The 16,651-nt window shown below is 53.6% G+C and overlaps 1 protein-coding gene across 6 annotated transcripts in view; it reads right to left on the reverse strand.

The window, feature by feature from the left end:
• Positions 1-2,652: 2,652 nt before the first annotated feature.
• The window catches only part of LOC132805620 (tropomyosin alpha-3 chain), a 69,769-nt gene continuing 55,770 nt past the window's right edge, over positions 2,653-16,651 (reverse strand). For 4 of the 6 annotated variants that reach the window (XM_060820790.1, XM_060820789.1, XM_060820794.1 and 1 more), the window contains 2 exons: positions 14,153-14,231; positions 10,348-10,714 (listed from right to left, as the gene is read on the reverse strand). In XM_060820790.1, the coding sequence (XP_060676773.1) occupies positions 10,711-10,714; positions 14,153-14,231 (83 nt within the window). In that variant the 3' untranslated portion in view covers positions 10,348-10,710. Of the gene's footprint in view, positions 3,217-10,347; positions 10,715-14,152; positions 14,232-16,651 lie in introns of those variants that run through there. The other 2 variants (XM_060820791.1, XM_060820793.1) reach the window with 1 other exon arrangement.

The raw sequence follows: 16,651 nt of genomic DNA on the forward strand, positions 1-16,651 counted from the left end.
CATGCTAAATTGTCCCATAGTGCCCAGGGATGTGCAGGTTAGGGTGGATTGGCCATGCCAAATTGTCCCAAAGTGCCCAGGGATGTGCAGGTTAGGGTGGGTTGGCCATGGGGAATTGTCCCGTAGTGCCCAGGGATGTGCAGGTTAGGGTGGGTTGGCCATGCTAAATTGTCCCATAGTGCCCAGGGATGTGCAGGTTAGGGTGGGTTGGCCATGCTAAATTGTCCCATAGTGCCCAGGGATGTGCAGGTTAGGGTGGGTTGGCCATGCTAAATTGTCCCGTAGTGCCCAGGGTTGTGTTGGTTAGGTGCATTAGTCGGGGTAAATATAAGATAATAGGATGGGGTGGGTGGTTTTGGAGGGTCAGTATGGACTGGTTGGGCCTAAGGGCCTTATTGCGCACTGAAGGGATTCTTTGATTATTTTTCCCAACTTGCACCCGTGCTTGAGCAGGGAGGTTTGGGTGCAGAGAGGTTCAGACTGGGAGCCCCACCCTTTCCTTCATTTTGACCCAAACAGCAAGCTCAGAGGAACGGAAAGCGTGGGGTCGGTCCTGCCAACCTCCCGGCCCGCAACACCCCCAGCCTCCTGCAGAATTCGGGGTGCCGGTGCGACAGTGAGAGGGACGGCTGCAATGTGAAGCCTGCCCACTAGGGGGCTGTGCTGTTGAGCCATCAGCTCCTGTCCAGTCCAGTTTGGAAGACCTGGTCCCATTAGTAGGTTTTCCCTGGAGCGTCAGAGGTGGAGGGGTGACCTGATAGGAGTTTATAAAATCATGAGGGGCATCGATTGGGTAAATAGACCAGGGGTGGGGGAGTCCAGATCTAGAGGGGCATCAGTTTAGGGTGAGAGGGGAAAGATTTAAAAGGGACCTGAGGGGTAACTTTTTCACACAGAGGGTGGTATGTGTGTGGAATGAGCTGCCAGAGGGAGTGGTGGAGGCTGGTACAATTACAGCATTTAAAAGACATCTGGATGGGGACATGAATAGGAAGGTTTGGAGGGATACGGGCAAGGTGTTGGCAAATGGGACTAGATTGGGCTGGGATATCTGGTCGGCATGGACAAGTTGGACCGAAGGGTCTGTTTCTGTGCTGCACATCTCCATGATTCTAACTGCATCCCAAACAGGGGGCAGAGCAGAGGGAGCGGGGGCTTGGCTAACCATCTCAATACTGACTGTTGAAATGGCACTGGATTCTCTCGTGCAGAACGAGAGACTGACTTTGGCAGGAGCAGGTTGAGAAAGGTGGGGAAACGGGGTAGTCCCGATAATCCACTCACAGTAACTCTCGTGTATCGGGCTGGGAGAGAGTCCGTTTATACCCGACAAGCCACCGGGTCTCTGGTGCCCCGCAATCACCATGGACCCTTGAAACACAAAGCGACTTTGGCACTGGAAGACCTCACCATACCAGACTCTGGGCTGTTGGCACAGAGCACAAGAGGGGCTGGAGAGGGTTTGAAGTTCTGGCTGTCAGGTATGGTATCTATCTGGGCAGTAAGTCATGGGGCTGACGCTGGCGTCTATCTGGGTAGTACGTCAAGGAGCTGACACTGGCGTCTATCTGGGCAGTAAGTCAAGGGGCTGATGGTGGCATCTATCTGGGCAGTAAGTCAAGGGTCTGACACTGGCGTCTATCTGGGCAGTAAGTCAAGGGGCTGATGGTGGCATCTATCTGGGCAGTAAGTCAAGGGGCTGACGCTGGCGTCTATCTGGGCAGTAAGTCAAGGAGCTGACACTGGCGTCTATCTGGGCAGTAAGTCAAGGGGCTGACACTGGCATCTATCTGGGCAGTAAGTCAAGGGGCTGACGGTGGCATCTATCTGGGCAGTAAGTCAAGGGGCTGACACTGGCGTCTATCTGGGCAGTAAGTCAAGGGGCTGACACTGGCATCTATCTGGGCAGTAAGTCAAGGGGCTGATGGTGGCATCTATCTGGGCAGTAAGTCAAGGGGCTGACACTGGGATCTATCTGGGCAGTAAGTCAAGGGGCTGACGCTGGCGTCTATCTGGGCAGTAAGTCAAGGGGCTGATGGTGGCATCTATCTGGGCAGTAAGTCAAGGGGCTGACACTGGCGTCTATCTGGGCAGTAAGTCAAGGGGCTGATGGCGTCTATCTGGGCAGTAAGTCAAGGGGCTGACACTGGCATCTATCTGGGCAGTAAGTCAAGGGGCTGATGGCGTCTATCTGGACAGTAAGTCATGGGGCTGACGCTGGCGTCTATCTGGGCAGTAAGTCAAGGGGCTGACACTGGCGTCTATCTGGGCAGTAAGTCAAGGGGCTGACGCTGGCGTCTATCTGGGCAGTAAGTCAAGGGGCTGACACTGGCATCTATCTGGGCAGTACGTCAAGGGGCAGACACTGGCATCTATCTGGGCAGTAAGTCAAGGGGCTGACGCTGCAGTCTATCTGGGCAGTAAGTCAAGGGGCTGATGGTGGCGTCCATCTGGGCAGTAAGTCAAGGGGCAGAAGGTGCAGGTTACTGGCAGTCGGTTTGTTACTAGCTGCCTGTTAACTGGATTCCAAAAGGTGCCACACCATTTCCGTCTTCAGATCTTTCTCTGCACCCGGGACAGCAGGGATGGGTGGGTGTGAGGAAGAAGACAGACAGACGTTCAGATCCAAATCAATTCATGTGGGGGGGGGGGGGGGGGGGGGGGGGAGCGCCGCAGAGTCCACTCAGCGAGCTACGGCGAGAATGGACTGACTGGAATTCTTCACAAAACTGTACCCTGTCAAATCTCGTCTGCCTTCCTTCCACCTGCATCCCTGGGATTTTCCCGAAAGCACCACCCAGCCTCCCCATTCCCCTGCTGGGAATGTGGAGTGGGAGGGCAGGGTCGACACACTCCCCTAAGAAGGTTTGAGACGAGGGTGGAAGATTAACGACAACCAAGGGAAGAAATGACCGCGCTGTCGAAACAGATCCAGCGGCCGGTGACCTGCTAAGCTCTGCAGCCAGCTCCCACTGATCTGCCTGGCAACGCAGGTGACCTTTGACACAGGGGTGGGGGGGGGGTTAGAGAGCGGGGAAAGCGAGAGTAGGAGGTGAGGGGGGCATTGGCGTTTGAGGTACAGGGTGGGGAGTCAGGGCAAGCCAGACGCGACGACCAAACGAAGGGCGACGCTTCATAAATGGTCAAGCTCCTGCAGAGTCTGGTCCAACATCTGGTGCATGTTCATGTTCTCCTCTTTGGTCTGGCACAGCTTATCTGTGGGCATGGGAGGGCGACAATTAGAGGTTGGCACCACAAAGACCTGGGCCAGGTGGCGAGGCAGTATTCCCTCCCCACCCCACCCTCTGAGTCACAGAGGTTCTACACAGCACCGGCGAAGGCCGTTCGGCCCACTGGGTTGAAATCCCCCTCCAAATATCCCAGTCCCATTTGCCCCGTAGCACTGGCATAGTTACAGGGCGGAAATAGACCCATCGGTCCAATCAGTCCGTACTGAACATAATCCCAATCTAAACCAATCCCACCTCTCTCCCTGGTCCTGGTCCATACCTGTCCAAACCTGTTCACGTACTTTCTTCCTCCACCAGCCTCACAGACTGTATGTTCCAGATTCCCACCACCCTCTGGGTGAGAATGAATTCACATCCCCCTTGAACCTTCTCCCTTAAATCTACACCTACTCATCACCGATCCCTCCACCAAGGGGAACAGTCCTTCCTCAACAGCGTATCTCTGTCCCCTCATAATCTCTGAGGTAGCCAGGCAGGAGGCTGGAAGAACATGGCAAGTCAGGCAGATCAGGAGGTGGAGAAGCCGATGTTTCGGGGTGTAACCCTTCTTCAGGACTGGGAGGTGGGTGTTGGGGGGGGGGGGAGCTGCAGAGAAAGGGGGTGGTAGGGACAAGGTGGTGAAGTGGGGATAGGTGAAGACAGGTAGAGGGAATGACCCGGTTGGTCAATGGGAGGAATGAATCCGGTTGGTGGCTGGAAGGAGTGGAAGGCAGGGGGAGGGGGGAGATAGGGAGGGAGGTTATTTGCAATTGGAGAACTCAATGTTGAGTCCTCCACGCTGCTGCTCATTATTTCTGAAACATACAAGATTCGTGTGGAGGGGGAATTGACAGGGGACATGTGGAGATGTTTCCCGTGTGTGTGTGTGGCAGCACGCGGGTGTCTAGGACCAGGGCGTATCATCAAACAGTCAGGTTTACCCTGCTGAAGACAGATCGGGAGGAACCCCTTCTCCCCAAGGGGATTGAATCTGGAATTTTGTTACTGCAGAGCTCTTGTGGGAATATTTTATATTTTACAATAAAAAGCAGACAAGATCCTCACTTTTATTTGAGGCGGGGCGTACAAGAGGAAATGTGCCAAACTCTAACCTTGCTGAATGCCTGGTCAGTCCTTGGGCTGGGTTTTATTTCAAGTTGAGATCCATAGAGAAGGGGGGGGGGGGGGGGGGAGGAATTTCCCAGAACGGGAGCCAGGGTGAGGGTCTTCAGTTTAGTCAGAGAGATGTACAGCACAGGGACAGACCCTTCTGTCCAATTCATCCGTGCTGACCAGATACACTAAATTAATCCAGTCCCGTTTGCCAGCACCTGGCCCATATCCCTCTAAACCCTTCCTATTCATGTCCCCATCCAGGTGCCTTTTAAATGTTGTCATTGTACCAGCCTCCACCACTTCCTCTGGCAGCTCATTCCATACACGTACCACCCTCTGCGTGAAAAAGTTGCCTTTCGATCTTTCCCCTCTCATCTTAAACCGATGCCCCTCTAGTTTTGGACTCTCCTACCCCAGGGGGATAGACCTTGGCTATTAACCCTACCCATGCCCCTCATGATTTAAAACAGCCCCAACTCCTGCCTTCGTTCCTGGGCTCAGAGAAGATGTCTTTATTTAACAGTAGCCCCAGGAAATACAATCTTTCTCAGCCTTTGGTACAAGATGTTTCATTTAAATAATGCGTGCGGTTGGCGTGTTCCCCTCACTGGCTAATTTATCTCAAGGCTCACAGGCATTTTTAAATGGCGGGTTTTTTTTTGTTAGAACACCAGCCACCAATGCCACGCCAGCTCTGAAACTGCTGCATAGCACACCCAGAAGGCTAAAGTACCATGAGAAAGCTCAGTACACACTGGCACTACCCCTGTCCACATTCAGAGCTAGGGGGAAAGACAGTGGCATTAGTTTGGGGATTGATACAGGCTATTGGGAGAGCGCGGGGCAGTGGGATTAATTTGGAGATTGACGCAGGACCATGGGGAGAGAGCAGGGCAGTAGGATTAGTTTGGAGATTGACGCAGAGCTATGGGGGGAGAGAGGGGGGGCAGTGGGATTAGTTCGGGGATCGATGCAGGGCTATGGGGAGAGAGCAGGGCAGTGGGATTAGTTTGGGGATTGACGCAGAATGGGGCAGTGGGATTAGTTTGGGGATTGCTATGGGGAGGTAGTGCCAGTGTGTAGCTCACTGGGCTATGGGGAAACAGCAGGGCAGTGGGATTAGTTTGGAGATTGACGCAGGGCTATGGAGAGAGAAGGGGGCAGTGGGATTAGTTCGGGGATCGATGCAGGGCTATGGGGAGAGAGCAGGGCAGTGGGATTAGTTTGGGGATTGACACAGAATGGGGCAGTGGGATTAGTTTGGGGATTGCTATGGGGAGGTAGTGCCGCAGGGCTATGGGGAGAGAGGGGGGCAGTGGGATTAGTTTGGGGATTGCTATGGGGAGGTAGTGACGCAGGGCTATGGGGAGAGAGGGGGGCAGTGGGATTAGTTTGGGGATTGCTATGGGGAGGTAGTGACGCAGGGCTATGGGGAGAGAGGGGGGCAGTGGGATTAGTTTGGGGATTGCTATGGGGAGGTAGTGACGCAGGGCTATGGGGAGAGAGGGGGGCAGTGGGATTAGTTTGGGGATTGCTATGGGGAGGTAGTGACGCAGGGCTATGGGGAGAGAGGGGGGCAGTGGGATTAGTTTGGGGATTGCTATGGGGAGGTAGTGACGCAGGGCTATGGGGAGAGAGGGGGGCAGTGGGATTAGTTTGGGGATTGCTATGGGGAGGTAGTGACGCAGGGCTATGGGGAGAGAGGGGGGCAGTGGGATTAGTTTGGGGATTGCTATGGGGAGGTAGTGACGCAGGGCTATGGGGAGAGAGGGGGGCAGTGGGATTAGTTTGGGAATGGATAGCCATTGCCCATGAAACAATCCCCAAACGTATCTCACTGCCCCACTCTCTCCCCATACCCTTTAATCATCCCGTATCGTAACTGAATAATGTATCCTGTTTGGTCCCAGAAGAGGGCTGAGAGGAATGGAGAATGGTCAGTGGTGTTTCCTTGTTTATTAAGAGCAACAGGGATAATGCAGGAAATTACAGGCCAGTGGGCATGATGTCAGTGATAAGGAGAGCAAGGGCCTTTGATATGTCCCTCATGGCAGGCTGGTAGATAAAAGGGGACATCATAAGAGGGAGACAGAATGGCTTAGTCAGAGCTGATCGTGTAGCAATGGGAAGGGTGTTTTTTTTTCCCTGACTGGAGATATGACCAGTGGCGTTTCCCAGGGTCCAGTGCTGGCCCCCTTGTAAAATTATATAAATGATTTGGAGGAGAACGTAGATGATCTGATTAGTAAATTCATAGACGACACAAAGATTAGGGGATCTGCAGATAATAAGGAGAATCGTCCCAGGATTATAGGTAGGCAGGGGACTCTGGACAGAGAGATGGAATTTAATACAGACCAATGTGAGGTGATACAGTTTGGAAGGTCTAATGCAGGAGAGAGGTATACAGTAAATGGCAGATCCCTGACATAAGAGGGATTCAGGCAGATGGGTCCACAGCTCCCTGAAGTGGCAACATAAGGTGATCAGGGCAGCTTATCGCATACTTGCCCTCATTGGTCAGGGCATAGAGTATAAAAATTGGCACGTCACGTTGGTGCTGTACAGAACGTCAGGCCATTTGATATGGTGGATTTCAATATTCCACAATTTGGGATCTTGATTCCTGATGAAGGGCTTATGCCCGAAACGTCGAATTTCCTGTTCCTTGGATGCTGCCTGACCTGCTGCGCTTTTCCAGCAACACATTTTCAGATCTTGCATACAGCGGTGATCACGTTAGCTGGAGGATGTGGAGAGGGCACAGTAAAGGTTTGTCAGGATGTTTTGTGGCCTGGTTTTGGAGGGTATTAGCTGGGAGGAGAGATTGAACAGGATGTTGCTGGGAGTGGAGGGTTTGAGTTATTGGGGGGGGAGGGGGGAAGGTGCTGCAGACTTTCTCACTGGAGCGGAGGAGGCTGAGGGGTGACCTTATCAAGATCATGAGGGACACAGAAGAGGTGAAGGGCAGGTGTGGCTTTTACTCGGATGATCTCAGGATTAGGGGTGATATTTTCAGGGCAGAAGGAGAAAGATTTTAAGAGTGCATTTTTACACGGAGTGGTTCCCAAGTGGGATGGGAACCCAGAGGAAGTGGTGGGGATGTGGGTACAGTTATAAACATTTAAAAAGGCGTGAACAGGAAAGGTTTGGAGGAACGTGGGCCAGGAGCAGGCAGGCAGGGCTAGTTTAGTTTGGGATTACGGTCAGCACAGACTGGTTGGGCCGAAGGGCTGTTTCTGAGCTGTATGACTGTTTGTTTGTATTTGAACGTCAGAGACGGAAGGGGAGCCTGACAGATATTTACAAAATTACAAGAGGCATGGGGAGAAACGTCAATTACTGGGGGACATGAAGGCAAAAGGGGGACGTTTAAAGGAGTTGAAAGGGTGGTAAAGTGCGTCTGAGGTGAATAGAAGGAGATCCAATAGCAATATTTAGGAGGCATCTTGACAGAAACATGAATAGGGAGGGAACAGAGAGATGGGGGCCACATGGAGGCTTTCAGTGTAGACAGGCATCATGTGTCAGCATGGGATTGATGGGCCGAACAGCCTGTTCCGGTGCTGTGCTGTACTGTCCTCCATTCCCCTCTCTTCCAAAACTGTCCAGAATTTCTAAACCATTTTTCCTAGCAAAGCTCCAATAGGTCTCTATTATAACAACCACTCTCTTAACCTTCTCCAGCATGCTGGGAAATATAGTGACCATCGCCTCTGTCTCAAATAACGCTTCTGGTCTAGAGATGAGAGGGATGGGACGGGATAGGAAAGGGACACACAGAGAGAGGGACAGACAGAAAGACAGGGATAGAGAAGACAGCCAGGATGTGTTGAATCTAACCTGTAAAAGATTAACACTTAGAATTTTCTGAACGGTGTTTCAAAAGGAGTAAATGAAAAGCTGCCTGCAAGGAGCAGGACTGTGAATGGACAGGCTCATGAGATGGCAAGGCTAGCTGGTTTACACTGGGATACCTGCTGAGCCTGCAGCTCACCCACAGCTCCCTTGGCAGCTCCAGCCACTGACGTTACCCCCACCCCCTACCCACCCTCTTTCGGTCAAGTCTCACACGCTTGTGCTCAGATCAGTATTTCCCACTCAATCACAGTCAAGGACACGCTCCCGTTGCTGTTTGCAGGATCTCGCTGTGCACACCTTGTTGGCTGCCTGTCCCCCACGAGCGACTTATACGTCTCCGAGAAAATAGAAACCCGGCTTCAAGTCGCTGTGGGGAAGGGAGTAAGTTGTGAATGGTGCTACAGAAGCGGTCCGCTTTGCGGAGGGCTTCCCCTGCCCTTCCCGTAGCGGTCTTTTTAACACGTGCCCGCGTGTCTGTCCCTGACAATGCTGCACTGCTCCAGGGGCGCTCAGCACAAACTGGCGCAGCAATCTCTCCTCCTCAAAACAGCCACCTTACCGCCTTCTTGGACTTGAATTCAACACTTTCAAATCTCACAGTTCTTTCAGCTTTACTTGTCTCGTTCTCTGTCACAGTGTCGTGTCAGCCCTCCCCAGCCTGGCAGTCAGCCACACCATCGTTCTGCCATTCTCACATTCCAATCACTTCATCTGAACTGTCACCATCCTTTCTTCCCCCGCACCCTACCTCCCACTCCTGCATAAATGTTGCCCACCCCTTCCAAATCGCACGTCAAGGTCTGATGAAGGGTCAGCTGGATTTACAACATTAACTTGTCCTGGATGTAGGTTTGTTCAGTGAGCTGGAAGGTTCCTTTTTCAGATATTTCGTCACCATACGAGGTAACATCTTCAGAGCGCCTCTGGCCGGAGCATTACTGTTGATTCCTGCTTTCTATTGAGAAGTTTGGGTTGATGATGTCATTTCCTATGGTGATGTCATTACTTGTTTTTTTTTCCCCTCTCAGAGGGTGGTAAATCAGGTCCAAATTGATGTATTTGTTGGTCGAGTTCCAGTTGGAATGCCATATGCTTTTAGGAATTCTCGCGCGGGTCTCTGTTTGGCTTGTCCTAGGATGGATGTGTTGTCCCAGTCGAAGTGGTGTCCTTCCTCATCTGTATGTAAAGATACTAGTGAGAGAGGGTCATGTCGTTGTGGCTAGTTGGTGTTCATGTATCCTGGGGGCTAGTTTTCTGCCTGTCTGTCCAATGTAGGGTTTGTTACAGTCCTTGCACGGTATTTTGTAAATGACATTAGTTTTGCTCGTTATCTGCATAGGGTCTGTATGAGCAGTACTACTCAGACCCCTTGGCATCATGGTAGACCACAAACCCACCAACACACTAAAACAGCAGCTAATGAACTTGAAAGCCCCTATACAGACAACAAGCAAAACTAATGTCATTTATAAAATACCGTGCAAGGACTGTAACAAACCCTACATTGGGCAGACAGGCAGAAAACTAGCCCCCAGGATACATGGACACCAACTAGCCACAACAACATGACTCTCTCTCACTAGTATCCTCACACACAGGGAAGGAAAGACACCACATCGACTGGGACAATACATCCATCCTAGGACAAGTCAAACAGAGACATGCGCGAGAATTCCTGGAAGCATGGCATTCCAACCAGAACTCTGAACAAACACATCGAGTTAGTCCCCCATCTACCACCCCGAGAAAAAGAATTGGAAATGACATCACCACAGGAGATGACATCACCAACCCAAAGAAACCCAAACATATAAATAGAAAGTGGGAATCATCAGCAGTGCTTTATCCGGAGGCTCACTGAAGATGTTACCTAGTATGGTGACGAAATGTCTGAAAACGAACCTTCCATTTCACCGAGCAAGCCTATCTTCAGAACCTCAACCTGAGCTACAAATCTCAAAACCCATCAACGTGCCTCTCCCCCCACCGATGCTGTCTGACCCGCTCTGATTTCCAGCATTTTGGTTGTGTTTTCGGTAAGCTTCCAGCATCTGCAGTAACATGCTGCTGCAGAAATGCAGTCTGTCCCTCCCTTGTCCCTGCACCTTTGTAAAACCTTTGGACACAACAGAGACTCGAGACGGGCTGAAATGTTTTATTCGGGTCCTGACAGGAAGATGAGGTGCATTAAGTGTCACAGACTTGGGGGGAGGGGGGAAAATGGGGTGAAGATGATTACAATCAGCCGGCGAGCTGGAGGAGGGAAGACAAGACAGAATACGGCATCGCAGAACGGTGAACGGGAGGCCAGACTGAAGAAATGCAAAGTACAAAGGGCACACTCAGCAGCAGGCAAGCGGAGCGAAAACGTGGCTGAGAGAAACGAGGGACGCACAGAGAGCGCGAGAGCGTTTGCCCACGTGCCACAGATGCAAAGCAACGTCCCGCAGGCAGGAGCCGCCAAGAAAAGCTGAGGGGGCGATAGATTCTCGCTGCTTTGGAATCATCTGTACAAAAAAGGAAGCAGGAAAGAGGAAGGGGTGGGTGGAGAGAGAGAGAAGAGATGATATGAGGTGCTGACTGATCCAGGTGATTAGCTGCACGACCTGTCCAGATTCCCTGGGCATGAAACGTGGATCCCACATCAGTTTGCTCTCGAGGCAAGGGAATTGGGGAGGGGGTCTTGAATTGATGACCGATCTCCCTGTGGCACTACCTGAGTAGGTCTGCCTCTGTTTACGTGAGAAAGGACCTTTAGGTTTCGAGGCCTGGGGGTGGGGGGGGGTGGGGCTGGGGGGGGTGGGAGAGGTTGCAGGTTAGGGGGTTCTTTACCGAAGCAGATTAAGCAGCTTCCCGGTCACCGGGAACTGGATCACGGCGCTATCGGGAATTGCTGGGGAGGAGTGGTGACAGCACCGGGGCTAGCCATCAGAAGCCCAGGCTGGTAACTCTGGGGGGGGGAGACAACAGTTCGAATCTCCACACAGCAGCAGCAGGGTTTTGTTTAAAAAAGAAAATTCCAAACCGATGAACGTGAAAGCCCAGAATGGAAAACCAGCCTCCGTGATGGTGCATTCACTGATATGGGAAGGAAATCTGCCCTCCTTATCCCTGACAGGGTCTACAAGGGACACCTGACCCCCCCACCTCTGACCTGGTGAGACACTTGGGAGGAGCGATTTAGGGGCAGTGGGGAGCAACAAATACTGGCCTTGCCACTCCCCCCAGGGTTGGGGGAGGGAAAGTCATGCCAGCACAGGCTGAAGGGGCAGAGTGGCAACCTGGATGTGAGACAGAGGGTAGGGACCACCGTATTTTGAAAACAGGTGTAAACCCAGCGCCCGAAAGCAGACACTGATCTCTCTTTTTGGAAAACCATGCCGTAATTCAAACACTGCAGTCCTCCAAGCACAAACGGTTTCACAGGCAAACACTCCAAGCCGTTCAGAAACGCACAAGCCACTCAGAGAATATACAGGTTAATGCAATTTTAGCAAGAAATAAAGCGTTGCTGCATCTCCTCTGCCCCCTTTAACAACTATACCTCATCCTCCACAGTCAGAACAGGGCATATTTCCTCGCTATCCAACTTCAGTCATCTTCCTGCTCCATAGAATTCAGACTGTGAATCCACCCTAATCTGCACATCTTTGGACTGTGGGAGGAAACCCACGCAGACGCGGGCAGAGAATGCGCAAACTCCACGCAGACGCGGGCAGAGAATGCGCAAACTCCACGCAGACAGTTGCCCCGAGGCTGGAATCGAACCCAGGCCCCTGGCGCTGAGAGGTGACAGTGCTAACCACCGAGCCAGCGGGCTGCTAGCGTGAGCTCTGCTTGACGGTCTCTGCTGCCAAACCTGTTAGTGAAGGGGCAGGGTCGGCACCAAATGGACCTCTGGCAGGGGAGGGGGTGCCCTGAAGCCATGGCATCACTCCGCTGTTGGTGGGAGCTTGCTGGGTCAACTGGCCGACGTGCCCACTGCACAACGACAGTGGGAAATGGAAGGAAATGTTCTCCGTCGGCTGTAACCGCAATGGGGGGGGGGGGGGGGGGGGGGGGGAAAGAGGCTCAGGCAGCACAAACCTGCTCCAACATCAGGAAGAAATTCCCCATTAATTTAGGGATGGAGGCTGGGGGCGTGGGGGAAGAAGAGACGAGACAGAACAATCTAATGTGGAAGGGAGGACTCCAGCCAGAGGTGACCGATTAAGGAGACAGTCTTAGATCCTACCTTCCTCAGTTAGACTCGAGCCGCTAATATTTATTAGTTTTTCCAGCAAGACAGCGATAGACAAGGTTAGAACAGCGCCCGCCCGCTCGCACTGTCAGTCAGTCACCCCACGCCAGATCCTCAATACACATCAGGTTAGAGCACAATACCTGCGCACCTCCCCTCCCATCCTCATAGCCAGTGAGGGACACAGCAAGACAGCTCCTCAGGAGTTACAATGAACAGTAGACTGGAGGAGAAATCATTCCCACCAGACAGAAGGGGAGGGGGAGGGGGAGGGGGAGGGGGGAGAAAGTGAGGGGGGGAAGGGAGAGAGAGAGAGAGAGAGAGAATGGGGAAAGAAAGAGAGAAAAAGGGGAGAGAGAGAGAGAGAGAGAAAGGGGAAAGAGAGAGAGAGAGAGAGAGAAAGAGAGAGAGAGAAAGGGGAAAGAGAGAGAGAGAGAAAGGGGAAAGAGAGAGAGAGAGAGAGAGAGAGAGAGAGAGAGAGAGAAAGGGGAAAGAGAGAGAGAGAGAGAGAGAGAAAGAGAGGAGGCGAGACAATCACTGTGACCTCGGACATGCTGCCTCAAAGGGTGGATTCAATGGGAAATTAGAAACCCTCGAGTGGGAAGAGACAGTGCCTGGACTGGAGCGCATTAGCTGGAAGGAGGGGTTTGGACACACTCTGATCGCTTTCACTTGGGTGTCAGAGGCAACTCAATACAAGTATGTAAACACCACGAGGGGCACGGATAGGGTGGATAGACCCGGGGGGGGGGGGCAATGTCAAACACTAAAGGGCTTAGGTTAAAGGGGAGAGGGGTCAAGATGTGAGGGGCCAATTTTTTTTTAAACACACAGGGCAGTGCTGGGGAGATGGGAGAAGCAGATCAACATCGCAATGTTGAAGAAGCATTCAGATAGACAATAGGTGCAGGAGTAGGCCATTCAGCCCTTCGAGCCTGCACCGCCATTCAATATGATCATGGCTGATAACGAGGGAGGGCCAGAGAGAGAGGGAGGGAGGGACAGACAGAGACAGACCATGTGCTGGCAGATGAGATTGGGTTAGAATGGTCAGCACGGATGAGGTGGTACAAAGGGCCTGTTCCTGTGTTGCTCTATGATCTATGTGCAGGGTTATAGGGAAAGGGAGTGACTTCCTGTTGCATTGGACGGTTCCATAATGTGTACACCATCTTGGAAAGCGAGCCTTCTGACCTTTGGGCAATTGCTGGGGAGATTGGAGAACAGACAGTGGGTCCCTGTGTGCGCGAGAGAGAAGAGTCAAACACTTCCAACCCCCGTTGCTGAGAGATCGGAAATGCGACAGCAGGGATCGAGGGCTTTGGAAATACAAGGGGCTGGGTGCGACGGCTCAGATCACCTGGGACTGGTCCCTGGGTGAAAAACTATACACTAGCAGTCTGAAAGGAGTGAAGGTCCAGGTTGGCACGAACGTTTTCAACTGAGGGATGTGGGCAGATGCATCTGTGTATTGGTGGCTGACACGCAGACAGTGAGTGCAGTGTGGCATGATGCTTTTTCTCCACGGTGGGCACTTGCAGGCGCCGGTTATGTCACCCCCCACCGCGGCTGGGCAGAGTTAGGAGGAAGCACACGACACAGCAACCACACACTGCCATCAGTGAGTGAGAATGTGAGCGCCGTGGTTAGATACACATGCAGGGGAGGGCGGGGGGGTGCAAGGCAGAAAAATACGGGTATTTACATGGAGGTCATGTCATTGAGAGCGTGGTCGAGTTCCTCGCTGATGGCCTTGTACTTGAGTTTCTGAGCGTACAGTTCGTCTGGGTGGAGACAACGCAGCGGGAGGAGGAGCAGGGTGAAGAACACAGACCAGGGGAGGACAAGGTGATGAGCCGGTGCAGACAGATGACGGGAAATGGACAAGAAAGCAGAGGTGAAATGTCAGAGCAGGAAGGCAAGGTCAGAATACAGTCATGACAGCTCAGATCTGAACAGTGTGCGTGGCGTGAGTGGGGGGGGTGGGTATTGTCCAACACTCTGCAGACCCCAGTTCTGAGGTGTGTGTGTACACACACCTTCCACAGCAGTCACTCACACCCGTGCAGATCACTGCTCTACAGTGTGGAAAGTCACCAGGAATAGGTCAGCCTCTTCACCCCCACTCCCAAAAAGCAGCGCTGACTGAAGTTCAGACCCGCAGGTATGCTCCGTGTGCTCCGACAGCTGCACATACAGCACCCACTCGCCTCAACTAGAACCCGACCCTGAACCAACTGAGCCCTGGGCAGGGAGGTGCAGGGTGTCTGAGAGATCCCTGTGGGAGCGGGTTCCCCCGTACTCCCCATTTCACTCCTCCTGGGAATGGGTCCCCCCCGTTCTCTCCCCCTACTCCCCGTGGGAGCGTGTCCCCATTCTCCTCCTCACTCCCTGTGGGAGCGAGACCCCATTCTCCCCCCACTCCCCGTGGGAGCGAGCCCCCCATTCTCCCCCCACTCCCCGTGGGAGCGAGTCCCCCATTCTCCCCCTCACTCCCCGTGGGAGCGAGTCCCCCATTCTCCCCCCACTCCCCGTGGGAGCGAGTCCCCCATTCTCCCCCTCACTCCCCGTGGGAGCGAGTCCCCCATTCTCCCCCCACTCCCCGTGGGAGCGAGTCCCCCATTCTCCCCCCACTCCCCGTGGGAGCGAGTCCCCCATTCTCCCCCCACTCCCCGTGGGAGCGAGCCCCCCATTCTCCCCCCACTCCCCGTGGGAGCGAGTCCCCCATTCTCCTCCTCACTCCCCGTGGGAGCGAGTCCCCCATTCTCCTCCTCACTCCCCGTGGGAGCGAGTCCCCCATTCTCCTCCTCACTCCCCGTGGGAGCGAGTCCCCCATTCTCCTCCTCACTCCCCGTGGGAGCGAGTCCCCCCATTCTCCCCCCACTCCCCATGGGAGCGAGACCCCATTCTCTCCCCCCACTCCCTGTGGGAGCGAGTCCCCCATTCTCCCCCCACTCCCCGTGGGAGCGAGTCCCCCATTCTCCCCTCACTCCCCGTGGGAGCGAGTCCCCCATTCTCCTCCTCACTCCCCGTGGGAGCGAGTCCCCCATTCTCCTCCTCACTCCCCGTGGGAGCGAGTCCCCCATTCTCCTCCTCACTCCCCGTGGGAGCGAGTCCCCCATTCTCCTCCTCACTCCCCGTGGGAGTGAGCCCCCCCATTCTCCCCCCACTCCCCATGGGAGCGAGACCCCATTCTCTCCCCCCACTCCCTGTGGGAGCGAGACCCCATTCTCTCCCCCCACTCCCCATGGGAGCGAGACCCCATTCTCTCCCCCCACTCCCCATGGGAGCGAGACCCCATTCTCTCCCCCCACTCCCTGTGGGAGCGAGTCCCCCGTTCTCCCTCCAACCCTCCCCATTTTCCGGGAAAAGATATTTCTCCTGAACTTGCCTAACATGACAGAAGCAGAAGTAGACCGTTCAGCCCATTGAGTCTGTTCTGTCGTTCATCGAGATTATCAATACGTCGTACAACAAAAGCTGAAACATGGATTGAAGTGATGGTGTAACCGAGAGACAACACTGCAGTGTGCTGCAGGGTCACCAGCCTGCAGCGCCCATGGCAAATTCCTTTTACATTATTCGAGGGGATTTTCCAGCAGAACGCTTGGCAGTTAACAGCCCAAAGTCCAGGCTTGGGTTTGCCAAACAGGGAGCGATTGAAAGGGGCGGACTGCACCACCTGGATGAAAGGCAACTCCCCAGGGATGAGGCAGGCGCTGCATCGATGCAGTGTGGTACAGTTAAGGGTGGAGGTGAGGGCAGAGCCGACGGCACCCGCTGTTGTAGCGAGACAGGGAGGCTACGACCCAGCTCCACCCTGACTCCGCGATGGGACCCCCTCCTGATGCAAGTCGGAGGCTCTCAAGGGGGCTGTGGGTGCATGCAAACTCTACAAGGCATTGCTAGATGTCTGATGGCCCACTGAGGTACAGATTCTGGATCAGTGGTGCTGGAAGAGCACAGCAGTTCAGGCAGCGTCCAACGAGCAGCGAAATCGACGTTTCGGGCAAACGCCCTTCATCAGGAATGACGATGAAGGGGTTTTGCCCGAAACGTCGATTTCGCTGCTCATTGGACGCTGCCTGAACTGCTGTGCTCTTCCAGCACCACTGATCCAGAATCTGGTTTCCAGCATCTGCAGTCATTGTTTTTACCCCCATTGAGGTACAGGTCAAGAGGAGCCGCCTTTTCACCACAACCT

This window comes from Hemiscyllium ocellatum, chromosome 50, assembly GCF_020745735.1.
Source record: "Hemiscyllium ocellatum isolate sHemOce1 chromosome 50, sHemOce1.pat.X.cur, whole genome shotgun sequence".
Lineage (NCBI taxonomy): Eukaryota > Metazoa > Chordata > Chondrichthyes > Orectolobiformes > Hemiscylliidae > Hemiscyllium > Hemiscyllium ocellatum.